At 36.4% G+C, this 25353-nt stretch overlaps 1 protein-coding gene across 1 annotated transcript in view; it reads left to right on the top strand.

The window, feature by feature from the left end:
• The first annotated feature begins 10398 nt into the window (after positions 1-10398).
• The window catches only part of LOC149808492 (uncharacterized), a 41164-nt gene continuing 26209 nt past the window's right edge, over positions 10399-25353 (top strand). The window contains exons 1-4 of the mRNA XM_089969745.1: positions 10399-11029; positions 18474-20683; positions 21175-21402; positions 24137-24262. Coding sequence (XP_089825871.1) covers positions 10399-11029; positions 18474-20683; positions 21175-21402; positions 24137-24262 — 3195 coding nt within the window. The remainder of the gene's footprint in view (positions 11030-18473; positions 20684-21174; positions 21403-24136; positions 24263-25353) is intronic.

The following is a 25353-nucleotide window of genomic DNA, read 5'->3' as shown; positions in this document are numbered from 1 at the left end:
ATGGGCCTTTGCTCAACACTGTCACATAGGTATCACTACCTGGCTTGGTCGTCATTCTTGCAGATTTACAAAATATAAACAATATTTTTAAAAAAACACCAAACCAAAAAAATAAAATGAAAAAATAAATAAAAGATGCTTCCCACAAAGAGCGTAGCAGACGGCCATCACGTTGTTACTGTTCGAAACCAGCGTACTCACGCGCCTTGAAATTATAGAGGCTATTATTTCCTACAAGAAACATATCAAAGTCTTGCTGCCGGAAGGATAAGAGAGGCTTTCCAGTGCGCACCTGCCACAAGACCATCTCTATGGTGGTTTTGACTAGCTGCTTGGAAACGTCATTACTGCTACAAATACTCACCGCAGTAGAAAACACACATCCGGGCTTCCTGGTTTAACTACGTGGGCAGTAAATGTATCATCATACTGTAGAGGTTTCCTACTGAGGCCGTACGGATTCCAACTCTCTTTACATTAAGCCTGAGCACTTGGCCTGACTGGATATATTTCTAGCTTATGCAAAGCCCAAACCCGTCTGTTACGGGTGCGCCACGATAGTATGCAACAAATGTTACACCCTGTTAGAGACTGGAAGGATATACCACATCTGAGTAAAAATCTTTTCACTTGACAATACAGATTGAGACTATAAAATATGTGCATCATCTTTTGGTAGCCCTTTTGTTCCAGCAGACGATAAGTGGTCGCGATTATTGAAGCCACAAATGATGGTCGCGCACCTAACAGCAAAGTTTATTTGATTTTGCCAAAATTTAATCTTATCGTCTGCAATTTTCATATAACAATTGTCCACAATATACTTATATTCAACGTACAAGGTATAACGTATATATCGACTATGTCTGTAATCTTGTCCGCAACAAAACGTTCTCCTGCATATACACGTCGAGGTCGATCACCACTTTGTGAATCTGCGATCTCTTCTCGGTATAAATGCAAAAATATTTGTGACAATACCATAGTTCACACACCACGGTTGGATTTGACAATGAATGATGAGTCGACCAGTCCACAAGTTGGACTGGTGACTCTAGAACAGGTGATTAGGACTTGTCCTTGTACCCCGTGTAGCCCTCAGATAACTTTCGTTCGGCCCAGGATGTACAACGTTTAGGCTGCATTTGGTAACAACTGTTTTGTTATAAGCTTTACCATATTCAGCAATCCGAATGACGTCATCATTTCCGACGGGTATTGCAACAATAAATACGTTCAAAAGAGTAATACAGGCTTCCATTCCTGGAATTACAACGCAGCGATCGGGCGTTTCAGCATCACGCACTCATACTATCAGCTCTATCTCGACACGCTTGTTCCATATTAGAATTCGAATTATCAGCCTTTTAGTGGCTGAAACGTACGGCATCCAATCTCCCAGCTTTAATCAACATTCTACGGTTTCATATCCACTTCAAACAAATCAATTAAACTTGAAATATTGTTGACAGACACAACATCTTCCTGCTACACAATATGATATCAGTCAGAGGAGTCACTAAAAAATAAATGAGCCTGGTTACTATCGCTGAGGTTCAACGCAAAACTTTCTAAATCTTGGTGCCTTTTCCTCTCAGCAACGGCAACGACACTATAATCGTCCCGTCCGCCAGAATTAGCTTTATTAGCCTCGACGGAAATTGTGATAACAGAACGTGGATAGCGCATTCATTTTTTGTAAACGAAGTCACATGGGCACCTACTGACAACAGCAATCATTATGTAGTTCCTGCGAACGTCTCACCAAAAAACATTACAGCTAGCTTTGCGTCAGTGTTTGTCGCTGCAGACACCATCCGATGTGAGGTCCTTCACGACAACACACAATTGATTGGATTATCTGCCATTCTGACCATCTTAGGTTAAATGCGAAAAATCAAATCTATATGGAGGCAACCAGACAGAGGCAAGGCAGATTTGTGCCACCATCTGTGATTAACGAAGATATGGCTTTGGCAGAGCTAGCACAAAAAATGCGTGATATCGACATCTGGGCCAACTTGGGATACCAGTTCAGATTGGGGTGGAACGAGGATGCAGAGTAGATACATATCGAACACTTGGATAAACATAGTATCATACGCCTGTTCGGGAAAAGCTATGATTAATTGCAATTTCTTTATTGGATCAACAACCTAAAATATTGCCATCATGAGTTCAGTGGTTATTTCAATGACCTCGGCGATAACCTTTCCGTCGGGGTGTGTATCCATTTATATTATTTGATTCACCAGCAGAAAACAATACCATATCACAATAATAGGCCAGAAAAATAATTAAACAGTCGGTGAACCTAGGTACAGAGAGCATAATATTTCTAACACTTGTTGAGCGTGTTGTGGGTCGTGTTATTTCTAGATCCAGTGATGCCTTCTTTGACGCCACTGTCTTCTTACCAGTACACCACGGTGGGAGGTTAAAGGTGCGAGTTCGTAGGCAAGCTAATCCCCACACCTCTCACTATATATCATATTGTCATATCACGTTGCTTAAAGAGAAATGATAATATCGATATACTAAAAAATCCAAGACTCACAAAATTTTCACAAAAGATTTGTGAGTCTGAAACCTCCTTATGTGCAGAGGCTGAACAGCGGCGAACTCTGCGCTGAAAGCACAAACATGCAATAATGGCGATGGATAGTGTTGACAGTACACTGACAACTATGTCTCTGGGCACCGGTGTGGCGGTTATAGGAATATTGTCAACAATCATTGCTTCCACCTTTGCAACCCTTAAGATTACAGCATGAAGCTTTTGTCTGATTTCTGTACCTGGACATTTTTATCACCCGGCGACTACCAATGAAGGCGACAAAGCAAGATGAAACTTGCGTCTTGGCTGAATCTATGCCAAACTCAATCGTAGATCAAACATCTAAGGGTCTGTGAAGAGTTCAAACTTATATTCGATGAAGTCGACAAATAAAGAACCATAGAAAATTATAATGCATGCACTTCGATTGTAATCAAGGCAGTCGCTGCAAACCTACTAATAGAAGATGAGCACAATCTCACGAGAAGAACAGAAAAAATCTCGATGGGAATTCACAGTTTTGTTGTCTGTCGGAACGACAGTTTTCTTCCTCAATGCCTATTCCCAGCGGATCTCCAGCGTACCATTGGTTTTATTTTCAATAAGAGGCCAGCGAAAGAATATGTTGCCGAAAAGGCCAATTTTTGTGTTTTCCCCTGCCTTTTTAGTAAATATAAATGATTGATAAATTTCGTCCTCGTCCGATATGGCCTGCATTTATGCAGCGAAAAGTCGTGAACTACAATGCCACTATCAACATTTGTTGGAAAAAACTACATGTTTTGATGAGTAAATTCATTGCATTGGATAGATAATGATGAGGTGCATGATCAAAAGCAGTATTCAGATCTGAGTCAGCGAGGAATTACAGTTGAGAAAAGGCCAAACAAACAAAGAACTTATATTTGCACAAAAATAAATACGCACGTGATCAAAGCAATGTAGTACTAAACAGAGGCAAACAAATGCCCAAAATATCAACGACACACTCTTTATGAAACACATTAAACGTGATGATCTTTATATTCATAGCCTTGTTACTTTTTGTAATGCACGGCTTAACAAGTCCCGAATTCATTTTCACATGTGCCCTATATGAATGCTACAAGATTATAAAGTGGCTGCACTGATCCTCTGTTCGAGAAAATTAAGTAATTATCTTGTACATATACAGTCTACATGAGTCGAACTGACACACTCTACTACTTTATTTCATCTGGTAACTACTATATGCGTAGGAGAGAAAACTGATGCAATCAATATATTAGAACATTCCATGTGTGTAGATAGTAATCCACAGTTGTGACAAAGTTTTGCATTTGTCATTACGTGACCATAGTACCGACAAATGACCCCGGAAAGAACTGTTCTTCCATCCATTAACTAGACACATTTCTTTCGCAGTAAGCAGTTTCACCAGTCCTATTAAAGAGGCCTACTAAGGTGTAGTCGTTTGAAAATTTCACTTTATTTTAAAGTAGTGTGGGTCAGTGGCAGGACTACAATCGCCCATAATAAAAAATACTATAGAAACCCGGACCTGCGAGAGGGGTGGGTCAGCCTTATGGTCTCTAGAAAAGCTACACAAGGGACAGGCACACTTTTTAAATGTACATATATTTGTTGTGCGTTTGGGTCATTTACAAAGGAGGTCATTGTGTCTTTGGCTGTCTTGGAATCATGAAATGGACATGGAAGGTTGGTCAAAGCTCAATAGGTCGGTCTGCAACTCCAACCTATTCGAAGCAATGTCCATTATTGTCAATAATGAAAAGGAATTTGAAAATATCCTTTGTCCACTAATACGTTAATTTCTGTATTAATTCCCTGGCAACAACATTTTGTACAAACCTTGATGGAAAGTTAATATTTTAGTTGAGGTAATGTACATGAATGGTAAAACTCCCATGACGACCACTCTCCCATGGCAAGCACCTTTGATCTGTAATGTTTTCTTTATAGAAATGCCGACGTATCGTAGAAAACAAAAAAATTTTACATAAATTAAAACCATTCTTGCCACAACCATCGGTGATCTTAATTAGGAGATTCGTCTGTATAAGTTTGAGCATAGCTTTTGTTGTTGTTGTTGTAGGGTTTAACGCCATTTTTCAGCACAATATAGGCTATACATGGCGGCAGTATAAATGGTAGATGAAAAACCCGGGAATACCCCGGAAAGAACCACCGACCCACGAGAAGCTACTGGCTAGCTTTCTCACATACCCACACTGGCCGAACCTGAGATTCTAATCCACGCAAACAGAGGTGAGATGGCAATGATCCGTAACGGTAAGCGCTTTTGACCATTCGGCCAATCGGGGCCCCTTGAGCATAGTTAAATCTCTCTATGGAGAATATGTTGCCTTTGTGGCAATTACTTGTTTAAGTATATGTATGAACAGATGGATGAGAGTAATAGAGGTAAGGTTGGATAGCTCGATGGTCTGGATTGGTTTAGTGTTTAACGGCACACCAACGCTTTTTAACGAGATACTACTGAAGGGGCAGAGGAGGAAAGTCAGTTGTATCAGGATAAGCCACACAGGCTGATTCCATTGTGGGATTTGGTTTGGTTTGGAGCTTTACGGCACATCAACACAAGTAAGTTATGTAGTGCTGATGCAACTGGAGTAAAGTAACTTGCCCATGGACACACCACAGTATCTGACCTAGGCTGGTGCGATGGTAGGGATTCAAACCCGCACCGTTTCGGTTATGCGTCGTGCACACTACGCATTGTGAAAATCGAACATTTCTGATTACGAGTCCAACACGTTAACCGCGAAGCCACCGTGACTCCAGTTTTGGACGGTTGTAAAGTTGATTTAACTGGAACGCTCATTACAAATCACTCAAAGAACAAAAAATTAACAAGACACCTTATATAATAGTGATGTAAACACAAAACAATACGAGAGAGAGAGCATGGTCGAGTCGTCGAAAGCGCTCACTTTTACCAGTGACTGTCATTTCACCTCTGTCCGTGTGGGTTCGAGTCTCGGCTCGGGCAATGTCGGTTTGTTTGAAAGCTTGCTAGTATCTTCCCTTGGGTCGATGGATCTTACCTGGTTCTTCTTAAACCAGCCATACTGGCAGTCATGAATAGCCTATCATGCGCTGAGAAATGGAGTTAAAACCAAAACAACAACAACAATTCAATACAATACGATACAAAACAATAAAAAAATACGATACAACACATTAGAGTAAATTTGGATACCTATTACGGGTTACGGGGCATTTTACATTATGGTAGATACAAATATCGCATATATATATATATATATATATATATATATATATATATATATATATATATATATATATATATATATATATATATATAATCGATAATTCTATTTTGGACTTGAGTTTGACCTGAAACTATTTTTTTCTTAAATTCTGTAATCAACTTATACATATTCAATAATTTCTCCATGAATATGAGTTTAATATTAAGATTATTATCAATAGAAGTAAACATATTTATTTGGGTCTGGGTCTAGGTTATTGGAAATCTCCTATAAATAGACCTTGGCTGCCTAATGTATTCCACGTTCTATATTATAATTTTAGAAAGACACTTTCTCATTATAACTAAGATTTTATTTCGTACAGATTGGGAACCTTCAAGAAAGAAATTATCCATTAGGTAATAGTTTGTTTTAAAAAATGTTAATTGATGTGACATAAGGTCAAGTAGAGGACTTAATTTTTTTCCGAGAAATTTTAAGATCTGAGCAGAATCAGTTGAATTATTGTTGTGTCCAGTAATTCATTTGGGCTAGAATAGAATTTTATTTATTCAAATTAATTATTCACTGGAAATATAAAGTGTTCATCAAAACTAACATTCTTGGAAATAGAGACTTGAATTTGTAGCGAAATTTAAAAGAAAAAAGATATTTTCTTGGAACCTTTTTTCGTGAGACAAAAAGAGTGTGTTGGCACATCACCACAGACACATCAGCAGTTCCAGCGTTGGATTTAATTTGGATTTCCACTGATGTTTATTCAGAACATTAATTATTAGGCTTTATGTCTCTAATTATATGATTATTTGGGATTTAGTTGGCATGAATGCAGGTTCTTTCTTTTTTTCTTTTTTTTCAAATACATTTTTCCACTTTCTATTCTGGGGTAATAAATTATTTGTTGAATTTTTCAAAGCTTGTTGGTTCTCATTCTTTTCTGGTATTTTAAGACCATCTATTCGTAATACCGACCTTATGATACACACAAAATATGAATGAACATGTTTGGGGGTGGGCTCTTATTCGACACCAGATTTTGGTAAGATCCATGCACGTTATTTAATACTTCCATTGTTATGTAATACATATGCTGAACTCAATGTGTGTGTTTTGGATTTTTTAACGTAGCTTTAACAATTTTTCATTCATATAGCTACGATAGATGCAGTGTTGCTATAATGACGTCATGTACTGGGGTATCATATCGTAAACAAGTAGCATCATGCCCAACCCAGTCACTTTATCCTGAAACCGGGCCGACCAGTCCTAGCACTAACCTCTTCACCTCAGAGATCCAAGCGATGCAGCTGTTAGTAACATTGTTATAAGCCTTTGGTATGACGTAGCTGAGGTTCTAACCCGCGACCTCCCGCATCCGAGGCGGAGGCTCTAACCACAAGGCCAATGGAACGGTCATAATTAGCTCAATGGTTTCATCCTCAGATATAAAATCAAACTGATATAGAATCCAATATCACGTGACCATCCTCGTCACTCTTCGGCAGGTTACAGCTTTAAATATTCATTAGCAAAGCTGTTTGGTTTATGTTGTTGTTGTAGGGTTTTGGCTTAACGCCATTTCTCAGCGCAGAATATGCTATACGTGGCGGCCAGTACAAATGGTGGAAGAGAACTCGGGAAAACAAACAAGCTGGTAAGACCAACTGAAATTTAACCACATTTTAATAACGAAAAAATATAAAATAAGGAAATAGAGCAAGCTTCTGCCTACCAACTAATAACAAGGTCTATGTCTATAGAACAGAGGAGAATCCAATGTGGACGGTGTCAGCACCGTCCAACCATCTTGCCCTTCTCCCCCCACCCCCTTCTCAAATGAACTCGAAACAACCGGAGCGTTTCCTCGTTGAAGTTTACTGTTAGATGGTTGAAAGTTTACCCTCGAAACACTTTCAATACAGGAACTTGGCTTTGTCCACTGGGCCTGCTATCGGGACAAAATTATTGTCAGTGATAACATATATTACTTTCAATGAAGTTTTTCAGAATGTTATTATCACTATTATTTTAACTGTATAAATTTCTTAGGTATGTGCGGAAGGCTGCCCTCACATTCTTGGTATCAAAACGTTGCAATGTAGTGGACTCCTCCATCTAATAAGAATCGCAATCTCGAGCGTGACTAATTAATTTAAGTAGATCTCAAGTTTCATCAGATTGGTGGAGCCTTTTCAGTGAGATCGATGACTGATTTTTAAGTCTCGATTGTCACAGATGTACATTATGCAGAGGAAATATGTGTCAAACAAAATTTGTCATTTTTCACGAAGTCACACAGACACAAAATCAACACAGAACTATACTATTATAGACACCAGCAGACACTGTTTTGTTCAGATTCAAACAATTTATTTCAATCTCATCCTGCATATATCAACAATAAAATCTATGAGTTGTGATTTAATATGGCTACCTATGACATCATTTAAAGAAGGTCTATTAATTCTTCGGCTGAGGTTTCATGTTACACACATAAGAAATGCCAAACAACCTTTAGTCAAAGGTTTTCAATTTGTTGCATTAATTCCAATAAATAGGGTCATTGAATTAGTTAATCATGGAATCCAGCGATCCCTGTAATTGGCAATATACCTAAATGGCCAGTCACGTGTTCTAGAGTTCAGTCAATTCTATATTCAGTGCTAGGACTGAACCACAGACTAAAAGGTAAGAAAGTGTTGGTTTTAAAATAAACCAATGTTTTAATATACTTATAATAGTAAACCAGCCCATTCACTTGGGTGTACAAAAGGAGAACATGTCAACGAACCGGAGTAGCCGTATTTACCGGAATCGAACTCTCCAGCGTACACGTATATCTTACGTCAGCTATAAGGTGGATAAGTCGATGTTTACGTGTATCACCGTCAAGTCTTTTTTGAAGAAACAAAATATTTAAATCTTGATTTGCCTTATGGTATAGACTTTGCTTGCCACTACTCACTTTTAACTATGTTTAATATATGACCATATAGGGATTATTATTTTGTTGTATGGTTCGATATATGCCAAAACACGCGACATGCAATTACAATTTACTTAATGGACAACATGTGCTCGTTGTCTGAAGCCATTTCCCATACCACAGTCTTTAATACAGTATGCTCAAGTAAATAATATATATTTGCATCTCTGCGTCTGTATGTATCTACGTCTGTCTGTGTGTATGCTTCAAGATTTTGGAATGGAAACAACTGGAGACGGTGCTCAGAGGTCTTACTTGTAAATAATTAGAATAATGTGTCAAACGGAGATCTACAAGAGTCAACCAAGCCAGCTACACTCAAACCTATATAAGACAGCACACTTTCGATCATGAACAAACTGGCTTTAATATTACAGTGGTTGTTATATAAACGTACATTTTTTTAATATGGAATGCCTTATGTTGGGTCCTGAAAAATGGAATTGCCTTATAAAGATGGCTGTATTATAGATGTGGCTGTTAGGGCAAGTTCAACTGTGTCGCGTTGATTTAGAGTTTATTAAAGCATTTCTAATTTTGACCCAATTCAAAATTTATTCGCAGAAAATAATGACTGTGTTGATTTTGTGTCTGTGAGACTGCTTGAAAAATGACAATATCTCCAAAAAATGTTAGGGTGAGAAGGGAAGGATTTGTCTAAATTGACCAGAAACACAAGTGCACTATTGTTTATAAAAGAAATTTGTTAATTTATAATCTAGACAAAATAATACACACTCAAGGACATATTAGTTATATAACAGGAATATTTGGTTGAGTTGTGGAACATAAAGCATATTTCCACTGAAAGTAAATCAAGGATATTTCCTTGTGTGTCCGTATAATATCGTAGCATTAAGTATTCATCCTATGATGAGATCTGAGTTCTGTTTCTTCTTTTGTACTGCCGTCCTTTATTAGCAAGAACCATTTATTCTATATTTGGAGGCACTCAATGCAAACGTTTGTAAAACGAGGTACTACTATACATATTGGTCACTATAAGCTGTCGATTCATACGATCACTACAAATATGTCATTTGTGCCAGAGACTATTGTGGTATTTTTCAGATTGTTTCATGATCAGACATGTTCAACGAAAGTGAAAAGAAAGGGTATACAAGTGCCCTTATGTGATTGTTCAATAATTCTAGTTGGCAGGTAGAAGACAGTTAAACAAATCCGAATTCAAGAAGTAGGAGTCAACAGCCTAATAGGTTTTGTTTAATGCTAGATGTTAATGGGAATCTAAATTAACTTCACTTCTGAACAACCACCATTTGAACACAGCTGCTAATAGTACATGTCACCACCTGCGACACAGTCTACGGAAGAATTCAAGAAATGTATATAAGGTATTTCGTACAGTACTGTGTAGTTTTATTTACAGAAATGCGGGATTAAAATTCGCACTGGACGTTACACATCTTTCAGTCCACGTGTACTGCATGATAAAAGGTCACAGAAAAGAACTGATACTAAATTTAAAGGTCAGCTTAGGGTAACCTCAGATCGAATTTTACAGCATTTATTTTAAATATGTTTTACAATCGTCTCGAACTTATATTGTGAACTTTAGTTCTGAAATATTAGTCCAAATGGAACAGGACAACGGGGAAGATGAAGCATCCGAGGATGGCGATCGTTGTCATACACAGAGACACGGAGATATACAAGTTGAAAGTCGAAATAAGGAGGATGTTGGCACCAAGAGAAAGATACGGAAAATGAGGAAACATATTGCAATAATTGAGAAGGAAGAAGTTGGCAGATATGATATTTTTAATGCTGAGATAAAGAGACATTCTAGTTTCGTACAATTAAACCTTGAGCAGGAGATAAAAAGAGACAAGACAGCTTTACGAGGAAATTCCCCAAAAGGGAGGAAGAAAAAGAATCATTTCCTCCGCTCGTTAAAAAAGTCTTCAGGACAAGTAGCCGTACTAACTCCAATTAATAAAATGGGAGGGACAAACTTACCGTTAATTAATAATGTTTTACAGCTTCCAAATAATAAATTACAAATCTTACCGGATATTTTACTCGAAGGACATAACGTTTTACAAGACAAGCTAGGAGACAAAATCTTACTGGAAGCTGGAGGACGGGGGAGAAGTAGTGCTGAGGAAACTTCTAAAAATAAGAGAGTAATCCACAAAGCTACGGATGATGTTCTGAGGCCTTTCAAAATTTGTACTTTCATTGCTCGATTCCCTGTGCTATCGTTCCGTAAGTAATTCCTTTATTCTGCTCCTCGCTCTAAGTTGTTCCTTTACTTTCAGACATGGTCACATACACTCGTTCATATCAATGCATTGCGCAAATAAATAAATCGGCCTGGTCATCTGCACTCGTACATATCAATGCTTGATGTAAATACGTAAATCGGACTAGTCATACGTACTCGTACTTTATCGATGCATGATGTAAAAAAATAAAGAAATCGCCCTGGTCATATGTACTCATACATGTCAATGCATGATGTAAATAAATAAATCATCCCGGTCCTATGAACAAGTACATATCAACGCATGACGAAAATAAATAAATAAATCGGCCTGGTCAAATGCATTCGTGTATATCAATGTATGACGTAAAAAATTAATAAATCGGTCTGGTCATATGCAGTATTTATAGGTTACTGCATTTGTATGGGAAAATATGAACGAGTTTTCGGATGGAATACTGCACGAACTTGTGAGTGCAGTATATCCTTACGACAACACGAGTTCATATTTTCCCATACAAATGAAGTAACCTTTTTATTATACGCTAATTTTTTAAAATTCTACCTAATATTTAATTATATAAACAAAATACACTACAAGAAACAACGTAAATGAATAAATGCCTTATTCCAAACTAAATACACAAGCGCAGATTTGACATTACACAATGACATCATTATTAATGCACACATAACTCCGCCCAGATAAATTTGAACTTAGTCGCGCGGTCGACATAATTTTCGAAAGAAAATGGCGTGTCTAGTTTAAATTTAAATTTGCAGTCATACTGTGAATGAATGCGCATTGCAACCACTTTTCCATTTGATCTGGAATGAATATATTTTGGTATTTTGTTTCGATTCGACGAAAGGTTGTGATTTTGGACTGGATTCATCTGTGCAAATTATACATGAAATACATGAAGTGGCGCGGGAGGAGCGTGTTTACGTCTGCAAATGTGTTTCTGTTTCTGTCATTGAAAGTTTGAAATCATAACGTGGGAAAAATATGAAGTCTTTCAATTGCAATTATCAAAAAGACGCTATGGAATTTAATGTTTATTTAATTTTGAGTACAGTAAGGAGGATGCAATTGCACTTATCATCGAAATTACAGCACAATTTCGAAATGTGTAATCCAGATTGAAAACCTATGACATGGCTCATGTAATTCGGATTTGCAGAATTAAGAAAAAACATTTTGAGGAAATTCAGGATGTAAAACTGTAAGTATATTTTATTTTGCCATTCTTATCACCATATAAAGAAGACAGTATATGCCTTGTCACTTGTATGTTATTTTGTTATTTGTAAGGACATAATCTTCCGTCTTTTATATAATGTAGCTAGCCTAAATCCGTAACATTGTATCAACGCTGAATGTGCCAAAACAGCTGGTTTTTATTTTGCAGTCCACGAAACATGTTTTAGTTCATTCAGAAACAAATTTAAATAACCACAACGTAAAGAGCCTCATACACGAGTGTATATGATTTGTTTACAAATCAAAAGTGCTGGTGTCTGCGTCATTGTTTGTTTACAATAGAAGGTAGTTCCTTTATTCACGTGAATGCTATATGTGTATTGTCGCGCGCGTTCAGTATCGGGGAATATTGAACGATTCTGACAATGTAAAGTTAACGGGGAAAAAATAAGCATATAATAATACATATCAAGGCATAACGTAAACAAATAAATAAATAGGTCTGTTCATGTGCACTCGTACATATCAATGCATGACGTAAATAAATTATTAAATCGGTCTGGTCATATGCAGTACTGCATATCAATGCGTGATGTAAATAAATAAATCGGCCTGGTCATATGCACTCGTACATATCTATGCGTGACGTAAATAAATAAATCTGCCTTATTTTTAAGCCTAGTTAGAAGTTACTGACTCTTTAAAGACTTATATAACTCTTTGCCTGTACAATTTTGAATAGTTTGGAAAACAAAACTTTTACATTGATATGTGCCGGAATAAAATCTGGAACTTTTCTCCGTGTGTGTGTGTGTGTGTGTGTGTGTGTGTGTGTCTGTGTTATTTAAATGTGGGAGAAAGTTTTTCCTTTGGTTTAACTTGTTACAATCCAGTAATAATATAAAGAACACGCAAAAATGGTTAAGAACGATTTTACGAGTGAAAATTATTTTCCGTTTGGAATATGTCGAGATAGGTTACTTGTAATCACAGAGACAATTAGGACAATATTTTACAACAAGGGATATAATTAGAATGCAGTAACATATTGGCAGACATATCCGGTGGGACAAAACATGCTGTAGGAAAAATCATACACGCACAAAATGTATTCATCATACGTGCAATGGACCATATTAAGTAAAGTCACTAGCAGAAGGTCTGAAGTCTTATTGGTTTTAATGTGTTGGCATGGATAACAAGCTGGCAGTTATTCATGTCTTATTGGTCTTAATGTGTTGGCATGGATAACAAGCTGGCAGTTATTCATGTCTTATTGGTTTTAATGTGTCGGCATGGATAACAAGCTGGCAGTTATTCATGTCTTATTGGTTTTAATGTGTCGGCATGGATAACAAGCTGGCAGTTACTCGTACACCAAATCAAACTATAACTACCATTTTCAGCAGGTCATACGAAAAAAAAATAATTACAGAAGTTGCTGATAGGGGCATAAAGCCAGTTTTCTACTCTTTATTATTGATGTACGTTTCAAGATATTTTCTTTCAATTATTTCGATTGCCACCCCTTAATCAAGAATGAAATACATACTGACCATCCGATACTGTTGTAGATCACATCTGAAATTTGTCTATACGTATCGTTAACATTAACATATAGACATTAAATACGCCTTGTATTGACATCATCAGTTTTTACCCTTTGTTCTCCAATGTTAAAGACTTACAGAAAAAAAAACAACCTGCGTAGCATTTGCTTTCTTGCGACATAGGCGTCGCGGAGGTAACTTGGTTGATTTTTTTGCAGAATTTGAGAATATCAAATAACGGGATTATTTCTCCTTCTCTTTAAGGCGAGTCACGCCATTTGTGTGTCAGTCTATGACTTTTTAGAATTTAAAATAAAGATATTGAAAAATAGGTCTCAAGTGGAATTACTTTCTGTTAATATTAAGTAAAATACATATTGTATAAAACTTAAAATAGACTGTATATGTATTAATTTGTATCATAAATTGGTTTAATTATTTCATTAACGTTTTTCTAACAAATTAAACTTTTTAGCTCGGGCGAACCTTATTTTCAATAAGTATTACAAATGGTAGCTATTAGTGATTGCTAAATATATATAAGTACACACAAATCCATTTGTGTGAACTTTACTTTGGGACAGAAGACAAACACATCTAAATACAACAGTTCATCCCAGAGCTATTCAAACAAATCACCTATACAAATATTGATACAGATAAACACTCGTTGATTTATGTACAACTGATAGGTGGATTAGCAGGTTAATGTTCATTATACCAGTTCTTTATTAGGTTCTAGAACATGTCCTTTTGGCAAAAATGAATGTTGCTGGTCCGTAGAATTTGAAGTTAAAAATTATAAACTCAACAATAGTAATTTGATACGACCATACCTGTACGAAGAAAAGTTTATTTTGAAGTGGAAAGGGAAAGACAAAATATAATTCAGGTATAGACCAAACATAAATGTTTCAAATCACGTCACTCCAATTTACCTCTTGCTTACGCGTACTTATTACTGCCAACCACCAGCATTTCACATTTAAAAAAAATAATATCATATGGACAACTGATGAAACAGTTATGCTACTCATTGGAAATATATAAATGAATATGTACAAATTAAGTGACTGCCATGAATACAGACTGGAGGCAGACTAAAGCATAGTTAACAATAAATATGTACAAATTAAGTGAGTGCCATGAATACAGAATGGAGGCAGACTAAAGCATAGTTAACAATAAATATGTACAAATTAAGTGAGTGCCATGAATACAGAATGGAGGCAGACTAAATCATTGTTAGCCAGCATCTAACTGTATATTCCTTAGTAATGCACTAAATCCGCTTCATGCAGAAATTTTAAAGAAAAAACAATTTTTAAATATGTAAGTTTTTGAAGATGAACGAAAAACTTTATGAATTTGATGTTTTCCAACAGTCGTACGGGGTGGTTGTAGGGTTGCGGAAAGCAAATCTTTGTTATATTTTTTATTTTCGCTATTAGAGTGTCGAATAGTTCAATATCCCTGCCTTCTTCGTGTACACTTCCAATCGTACACATTTTCGCCACATTTGCGTCAACTTTCCAAACTAATCACCTGTAAATGAAACACAATCAAGTCATGTCCATGCTATTTAGATGTTGTTTCCAAATGTTATGTATATTCAATCTATATTTTTGTTACCAGTGACATTCATTTTGCATTTTGTAAACAACATAATACATGGTTAATATTTCTTTAAGATCGGGATTAAATATTACGATCATCATTAATAGAAAACAGTCATGCTTCTGACCTTAGAATCTTTCCCATTAAGTTGACAGAGTATTTCCAGAAAATGGTAATTGCTACTGACGTCAAGTAGAGGGTTATATAATCTTATTTGCATTGTGCTTATTCATTCTTGCCTTAACATCTGAAGCAGAATCAGTTTTAATTTGGTTGGATTTATTTACTCAACTCATTATTCACTGGAATTACCGTGTTCAATAATATGCTTGGACTCAAGTTTTAAAATTTGGAATTATAGAGAATTCAGACAAAGACATCTGAGATTATTTTATTGTGATACATCAAAAGACTTAACACATAACCACATTCCAGGCTACTTGCAGATTAGCACGTTCGAGACTACAGGCGCATGAACACATTCTGTATCGGAATTTCTTTGGAATACTACTGGAATTCAATTGGAACTTCATACGTTTAAGACTATTTGGGATTTAATTCACAATACTATAAGTTCTTTTTAAATTTTAACGTTTTAATCAAGGGAAATACATTATTTGTTGAATTTTACAAATTTTGATGGTTTTCGCTCTTTTCTGTTACGTAATTTAAGACCATAGAGTCGTAACACTTATATCAAGTCGTATAAAAGATATGAATGCGTTGTGTCACATAAAGTCATATAAAAGTTATTTAAACGCTGTGTCCTATCCAGTCATATAAAAGTTATTTAGACGTTTTGTATAATGCTATCGAATGTTTTGTGTCCAAACACAATGGAAAAGTGACCATAAACAAAAATGCCGGTCATAATTTGTCCGGAAGATAGTTTTAATTCAGACACATGAATCATCTTGAGATTAGCCTGAAACACATTCCAAAACTGAAATATTACAGTGTGCTATTCAAGCGGTCACTTACACGTATATTGCTAAATACAAGTGGACATTGTATACATTTCCACGTCGTAAGCAGCATTATCATGTACATTCACTGTCGCAAAGCCCTAAAGTGGTTATCCACCTTTAAGAAGAAATGTTGAATGGCATTGAGACAGAGTCAGTCACCATGACAGAGTCAGACTTGAGTTTCAAATGGTCATTATGATAACGAGAGAGAGAGAGAGAGAGAGAGAGAGAGAGAGAGTTTATGCTTCAACATACCAATCTTTAAAACTTCTGATCACTTTTAATATTGCACAACTAATGAATACGACAGAAGTAAATAAAATCAGAGCGAGCAAAAAATAAATATTTTTTATGTACAAATGATAATAAATGTTCAGGCTGCAAACATATACAAAGTACAGAAGTGACATAATTTCATATATCATGTTAAAGGCACAGCAAATTTAAATATGGAAATTTCATAAAGAATAACTAATAGGTTTATGGATTTCATCTTTGCCGACCATTAAGGGAAGAAATAAAGGTTATATTTCATTCCATGAATGAGAACACAGAAAAGAGTATGTAAATATGACTCACGCAATTGTGAACATTTTCTCTCTCATCTATTATGTGTATAACATTTGCATAACAAACAAATTTCAAGTAAATAATACCCAGTTTACGATATTTAAAAGTCACATAACACCCAGTTTACGATATGTAGAAGTCAAATAACACCCAGTTTACCATACTGAAGTCACATAAACCCAGTTTTCGGTATTTAAAAGTCATGTAGCACCCAGTTTGTGATATGTGAAAGTCATATAACACCTAGTTTATGTTATTTAAATGTCATATAACACACAGTTTGTGGTATTTAATAGTCATATAACATCCAGAGCACATTATTTAAAAGACATATAACACCCATTTTGTGGTATTAAAAGTTATATAACACCCAGAGGACGGTATTCAAAAGACATATAACCCCATTTTGTGGTATTTAAAAGTCATATAACACCCAGAGGATGGTATTTAAAAGTCATATAACACCTAGTTTGTGGTATTTAAATGACAAACAGCTTCTGAAAGTATGATAAATTTATTACAAATCCACGACAAGTAAAAAAAGCTATAGTTTACCTTTGAAGTCAAGGAGGTGAAAATGTTAAGGCATACATTTTTTTATAGGTACAGATATGAAGCAAGGCCAATTGGTAGACTCTATAATCCAATTTAACCCATCACTCACACACAAAATAAAGGGAATTAAAAGCCAGGACAGGCAGTGAGGAAAACCTGAATTTTTGTTTTCCTTATCCATATGCGAAGTACGAAACTATAGAGCGCCACTATAAAAGTTATATGACACCGAGTTTACGACATTTAAACGTGTATAAACTATTTTAATGTTAAGCGTTATAGCAATAAAAGCTTATAATATGTACAAACAAACGGGAACATGGCCATATACCTTAATGCAGGTCATAATTTATCCAAAACAAAGCTTTCCGCAAGATAAAAGTCGTCTTGAGATTTTAATTTGAGTAATACACTCCAAGAATGAGTTGTGAAAGTGTACTGTTAAAGCGGCCACTTACGTGTGTATCGCTCTACATCAATCGACACTGTTTACCTTACCTCAGTTATAAACCACTTTGGAATATTCCTTCATTGACTGAAACGCCAAAAGTGTTTATCCACTCCAACCAGAAAGCCATTATTTGTGTTGTGAAAAGGGCACAGAGGCGGTAAATGGAGAAAAGCTTAATCTACGGCAATTTTGATAAGTCGCGCGCGTGTGTGTGTGTGTGTGCTTGTGTGTGTGTGTGTGCTTGTGTGTGTGTGTGAGAGAGAGATCACAGTCATTATGTGTTCTTAATGTCATTACTAATATATTCATTGAATCGACATATTAAAGATTACTTGAAAACTAAATATACAGTTCGACACTATTTGTGCATGTTTAAAGAAACGAAAACTTTAGTACACAATTTATTAGATATTGTTCGGCTAAAATTACATTTGGAACGATCCACACACACACACACACACAGACACACACACACACACACACACACATCTTTACAAAGCCTCTTTCTATTTGCAGTTATTACTTTATCAGTCCAGGTGATAGCCTTGTTGGTAACTATAGCGCTGCTTGCAACCGGAAATGACGTATTTCCACTAGTTTTTGATGATCTCCCTCTTATCCTGATGAATGATGCACGACTTCGCGACTTGGCATGGAGGGCAAGGTTTAGTTATCCAAACTTTGTTTTCCGTCCTGTTTACGATAGTCAGGTTCCAACTTGGAGGCGTGGTCAAGTAAAAGACGTTGTAGAAGTTATATACGAGGCCCCCGGGACAAACATATTGACCTATAAGCATTTTAAGTTAATAGAGGCTGCGGAGAAAAGCTTGTACGAACTACCCGACTACCAAAATTTGTTCTGTAGGCTGGAAAATGATGCATCTTGCACAAAACCACAATCCTTGCTTCGTCTATTTGATGGAACATTCCGAAAAATAAATCCAGTCTTCAACTCTCCAAACTTTTCAGACATACATAATGTCATATACTTTGCATCCATTTACAATGAAACAAAAATTCACTTAAATCTTTTTGTCGGAAAAGACTTTCAAGTGACTAGAAACTATTCAACCACGAGTATTACACGCAGCTTTTTTCTCATGGGTTGGCCTCTGTATGCATATGGTCCACACCAGGGTACTTTGACAGATCTGGAGCAATTTCTGATGGAGCAGTTCAAACCACGAGTAGAGTGGGTCAGAAATAATCTGATGCAAGGTTCGGCCTTTGTGTACTACATCAGCAAGATGATGTTTGAGCTTGACCTGAAACAGCAGGCAATACAGGATATGATGTTATCCATTGGTAGTTTTGTGTTCATCTGCCTCTTCATGTGTATCCAGATGGCTTCCCTAACCCTCACAGTTTTGGGAATAGCCAGTATACTTTCAAGCTTTCTGATGACTAATCTCGTATACCGCTACGTCTTTCAGTACAGATACTTTGGGTTTTTTCATGTCATTATCATATTTCTTATACTGGGTATTGGAGCAGATGATTTATTTGTGTTCTACGATACGTGGCGCCTGACTGGACATAGTGAATATCCGTCAGATGCTCATCGTCTGTCAGATTGCTACCGCCGAGCGGCCAAAACGACCTTTGTTACATCTGTTACGACTATGTCTGCCTTCTTGGTAAATGGCTTTTCTCCACTGATGCCAGTTTCAACATGTGGAATATTCGCAGGTGTTCTTGTTGCTATTAATTACATCTCTGTCATTACGTATTTCCCAACTGTTATAATGCTGCATCATACAAAAATGAAAGGTGTTTGGTATAAATGGCATTCTGTTTTGGTAAATATGTGGACAAAGGGTACAGCAGTTGAGAATGACCACAAAGCAAATGAAAATGAAAATAAAAAAAATAAACCTATGTTAGCTAATATAAACAAGATATATGTACCTCCGACAAATAGTACACACCTTTTACTACCATCTGGCGATACTAATAGTGGCTTTCTTGAGCAAACTGGTATTAATCATCAACAGGTATCAGACGATATTAATATAGGTATTAGCTGCGAAAATACCCATAACGAGGATGTAGAAAAGAAAAATGGTTCAAGAATGAGTTCTTTTTACACAGCAATGGAATCGAATTTTGTTCACAAAGATGACATTAATAAAAACGAGTATCACTCAGTCAATGGAGAAAATGCAGAAGACAATGTTGATACTGTATATTCAAAAACAGATCGAAAAGACACAAGTACTAGAAATAAGCTCAATCTGGATGACTATAAATGTTTTTCTGGCAAAATGGGGATCGATTCTAGATTTAATGACAAACTTGGCGATTCTGATGAAAATTTAAGTGTTCAGAAAGCTCAAAATGCAAATGCAAAAGAAGACACTCTAGATTCATGTTCTAGTTTGACTGCCAATACAAATATGTCAAGACCATCTACTACAGAAGACTCTAACGCCAATAGGAACATAGTTAACACTCAAAGATGTCAAAACTCTGGAAAGGCAATCACGAGAGGAAAGAATGGTGGGGAAGATTTAGACCCCGGTATTAACTGTGATATAACTCAGGCACATGCACAGTCAGAAATTAGTACAAAAAATAGAAAGAATTTTGAGGATAGAAATAAAGTTGTACTTTTCTTGAAGAATACGTTTTATCACATAATCACCAAAAGATTAGTGAAGATTGGAATTATTCTGATGATTCTTGGACTATCAATTTTTTTTGTCAAAAGTGCCACCACACTGGAGCCAGATACATATCAGGTAAGTCATATTTTACTCTTTATGGTAAAACATTAATATTATCGCAAATATTCTTGCTTTTATTAATTTCCAAATGGTGCAACAAAAATTGTAGCTACTGACAAGCAAATTGATATGCGATATATAGCTTCAATTTTCACGCTCGTCATACTTCCAGAAAGAAAAATATTTATTCCAAATTCAGAAGAACCCTCGTGTGGATTTTATAGTCCAAAATGGACCTCAGTTTTCCAGGTCCATTTGTGAGCATTATCTTATTTGTTTAAACTATATCAATTGTTTCCTGCTTGATCTTTACTATCATCACAATTTTGTTTATGTCTTAAGTTGTATACAGATGTCCTATATATCTAATGTTCCTCCCTTTTTATTTTTTGCTTGATAACCATAGTGATAATAATATGGCATTGGTGATGCAATGACAACATTTGATATTTCCACAGAGAAGCAGATTTTACGAGGTATTTTTTTATCATTATTGTTTGTTCCAGCTTGGAATATTCAGAGAGAATCATAACTACGCCATAGCAACAGAGAAACACTACTTTGCCTTCTTAAGGAACAGCGATGACGAGGAATCTAAGGTGTATCTCGTGTGGGGGATGAGGCCGGTGGACATAAGCTCATGCAACGCAAAGTCTGCTGAGTATTGTAGAGGAACGCCATTATGGGACGAAAACTTCGACATGAGGACGGATAGTGCCCAATTAGCATTTAAGGTATCACTGCGCAAAATCTACCGATTATTGGCTACAACATTATTATTATTATTATTTTATTATTATTATTATTATTGCACAGCCTCAACGACAGTATTGTATGCTGATTTCTTCTATTTTGTGGCTGGGTCTCTTCCTGTGACTTTTGTTATTAAGAACTTTGCGTTTAACTAAAGGGTGCCGCTTCTTTTTGGATGCAGTGATATTTTCAGTTTCTTAAGCTGTCTCAAAGTATACGGGCTGTTATTCAAATTACTCCTGGTAAATGTGCCACAATCTCGGTGTATTTTTCCAGACATTTCTAAGTTCTCTGGCCGGAACAGTGTAAACATTTTTATTTATTTATTATTTTATTGCATTAGACGTGGGAGTTCTATAACAGTAGTATGATATCAGTTAATTTGCTCTTCTTGTCCACCAATACTATGAATGCATATCGTGACCAGTCTGAACGTTCAACAGGATTATTGTTTTCAGCCCCTTTTTCTGCAGTTGGATTGTACCACTCGTCTGTGCACTACATCCTACATTTCCGAGACAGTTGCTAGTGTACCGGAAAGGCCTGTTCGTCAAGCTAAGTTTGTTATTATGACTGGGATAGTTTGCCTCCTTAACAGGTTATGTGAATCACTATGTTATATTTGCTCTTATACATTCTGGTAAGACATTTTAATGTTATACACCCCCATTCACTTTATAACAATAACAACTGGTTTTGCGTTATCATCAACATGGTTTTGGCTTCTCTCTTTCAATCTCCCACATTAAGTAATCACTAGGTGTCCACGCCAGCTTTCTGTTCAGTTTCTTCTGTAACTGTCTATGCATTGCTTTTCCAATTATTATCATGTTCTTTATTTACACCTTTTTTGTTGGCGCTTATTACTTAATTCATTGTGTTTTAGAAGATCTCCTTCCTGCACCAAGGTTAAGAGCTGAAATCCAGTTTCTCTGTGTTTTTTCTAGGCTTATTATTTCTGCCTCAACATTCTTTCCCACTTGTCAAGCCTTCCTCGTGAAGTTTCGTGGGAAGGTACACTCTGTGATCAACATATGAATGCATTGCATTATAGATAGACGTTTGCATCCTGAGTCTTTCTGTCCATTTCTTGCAACTCATTTTTAGACCAGTATACGATGCTGGCTTGTGTCCTTGTAAATGAGTACAGGGATTAGATGATGAACTGCATGCTGCATTCTTTTATTTCAGGTATCAGCCGTAGTGGTTAATCAATATAGTTATTGCTCCATGAAAGTTGTACACACAAGTAGATGTCACTCCTCGGTTAATCTATGCATGTGACTTCCACCCTTTGAACTCTGACATCTAGATAATGGAAAGTGATACTAGTTTCTGAAGCAGATGTCAAGAGCTATGATTTTTTAAATTAAAAAATATCATAAAAACAATATTAACTTCTCAGTTATATCAACTGATTACAGGACCGCTCCAGTGGCCTAGTGGTTAGAGCTTCCGCCTCGGGTGGGACATGATACTACATGTTTTGGGCATGATGTATGCGTGCTAGACATCACTTTAAATTGCCACACTTCAGACATGGTAGCATTAGGACTGCAAAAGTGCTAAAGCTACGTTAACAATCCAAATTAAACACACCTTCTCATTATAGAACCTTTATTTTGATTTCATATAAACGAATGTTCTTTTTCTATTGTTGCATGTTTGTATGCCCTGTCACAACTTGTAAAAGCAACATACTGCCTCATGCTGTAGATTAAAAGGTGACATTTAAAATATAACATGATCTAAAGTTAAAATTTTAAGAAAATATCATACGCAAAAAACAACAATACTTAGAAAAGGGGCCAACATTTCATTGTGAATATGAATTTACTTTCTGCCAGATAAATAATATACTACTGGGGATTGCTAGATGCTAGAGCTCTTGTATGTAATTCTGTATGGTTTTGCTTTTGATTTCTTCCTTGGTTGGTGACCTGCTTTTGTTGCCTCAACACTGTCGTTAATAATGTCAGTGCTAACTCAGCGCTCTCGTTAAGGATAACGGTGCAATTGCGAATAACAGTTGAGACTGCGAATACCTTTGGAAGATATTCTCTTTTGGGTTAGGTATTCCCAATACACTGCCGTGACTGTCCTTGGAAGATATTCTCGTTTGATCCCGCATTCCCAAGACATTGTCGTGAATCTCTTTGGAAGATAATCTCTTTTTATTCCTGCATTCCCAATAAATTGTCATCCATCGCCAGTTTGTTTCAATATTTGTATACTTCTGGTTTGGTATTTTGCGGAGACGTACCCAAGGATGCACCATTGTTGCATACTAAGGCTGATTCAATGGTAGGACTCCAATCTGCACCCTTTTGTTCGCGAGTCTGGCACGATAATTACTAAGCTACCGCGACTTCGGCTTGCATTCGTTGGCACTTCAGACATGTAGCAGGGCTTATCGGACCTATTATATACCATAAAGTCAACGAAGGAAGGGTAAGGGTTCATGCTGCGGGCTATTACAGTTAGATTCAATCGCTCAGAGATCCAAGAGTGAGTATAGTTTCACAGATTTTCTTATATGCAATCTATGACATATACATAGTTATTATTATTATTATTATTATTAAATTCAATCTATAACGGAAGAGGTATGCAAACCGACGGGCGCACAGGACTACATAATCTCCGCGTTTTGTTCGAAAACCGCGGTGTAATAATATAACAACTTTTATTAAAAGATGCTGGTTTTCTCCCCAGAATTTATGTGATCGTTTGGAAAGAATCGACGAATCTCTGGCAAAAGATCTGAGAATTCGCAGGAATGCAATAACAGGAAAGATGGAGATCAACTGTTTCACCACTCATATGGCCCTGTTTTATAAGGTAATCTTTAAAGATATTAACAAATTTAACTGCAATTCTTGGAGACGGAACCCATTACATCATCATTTCTAAACAACAGAAGCTTCTGATGGCTCCACGTGTTCATTTAGAAGGCGGCTTTTGTTACTTTGTATCTTTTTGGCCTCTAATCAAAAACAACAATTTTTTGCAAGCGTGCCAGTTTGGTTTTATAGCCAAACTTATGCCCCTAATAGCATGTTACCATGAATTTTTTTGATTTCTCTCCATTAGCTATGAGAAATTGTTTTATTATATTATTTCAGAAATCGCTGATAAAGTATAGGATACAAAAACCTGAGTCATTGTAAAACCCATGCAGACATTGTGGACCTTCTCCGAGGCTTATTTCACGACATCGAGACCCGCAATCACAGGTCCAGGTCCTCCAGTTATTCTCTGCAAATGTATGCTAAACGAAAGCTCGATCGGTTATGGTGGACCGTACCATTGTGCCCATTAGATCCACATTTATATACTACGATGTAGAGGGCAGCATGTTTGTTTTGACTATATAACAGATTGCACAAAAATGCCCTCATTAAATATTGATATTTTCTGGCGGTGGGATAGCAACACGGGCCTGATTTAAGAAGCTTGCATTGGAATAGCAACATATGCCTGTTTTAAATAGATGATGTTGGAACAGCATAACGTGCTTATTTTAAGAAGGTGGCGTTGAAATAGCAACAAAGGGCCTGCTTTAAGAAACTGGTGTTAGAATCGCATCACGAGTCTACTTTAAGAAACTGGCATTTGGATAGCAACAAAGGTCTGTTTTAAAATACTGGAACTAAAATGACATGTATAACGACTGTTTACGCGGGACCACTTACTGAACTGACGACCTTGTCAAGTAACTGTGAGTGATATATACTGTCATAGCGGAATTTAGTCCAACGCTGGTTTCCCAATATGAAAAGAATGTATGCAACACATATCAGAATTCATAAAAGGAAGATGCTAATGATTACCACGACATGACATTCATGCTCAAATCTAACATTATCTAAAATATAAACCTATGTTATCAAAGTTTTGTCTTCTTAAATAGTGCAACCAGGTCGACTGTA

Source organism: Sinohyriopsis cumingii, chromosome 1, assembly GCF_028554795.1.
Source record: "Sinohyriopsis cumingii isolate HCF-2022 chromosome 1, ASM2855479v2, whole genome shotgun sequence".
Classification (NCBI taxonomy): domain Eukaryota; kingdom Metazoa; phylum Mollusca; class Bivalvia; order Unionida; family Unionidae; genus Sinohyriopsis; species Sinohyriopsis cumingii.
Note: the sequence above shows the minus strand (reverse complement) of the source record. Positions and strands in the feature narration are given on the sequence as shown.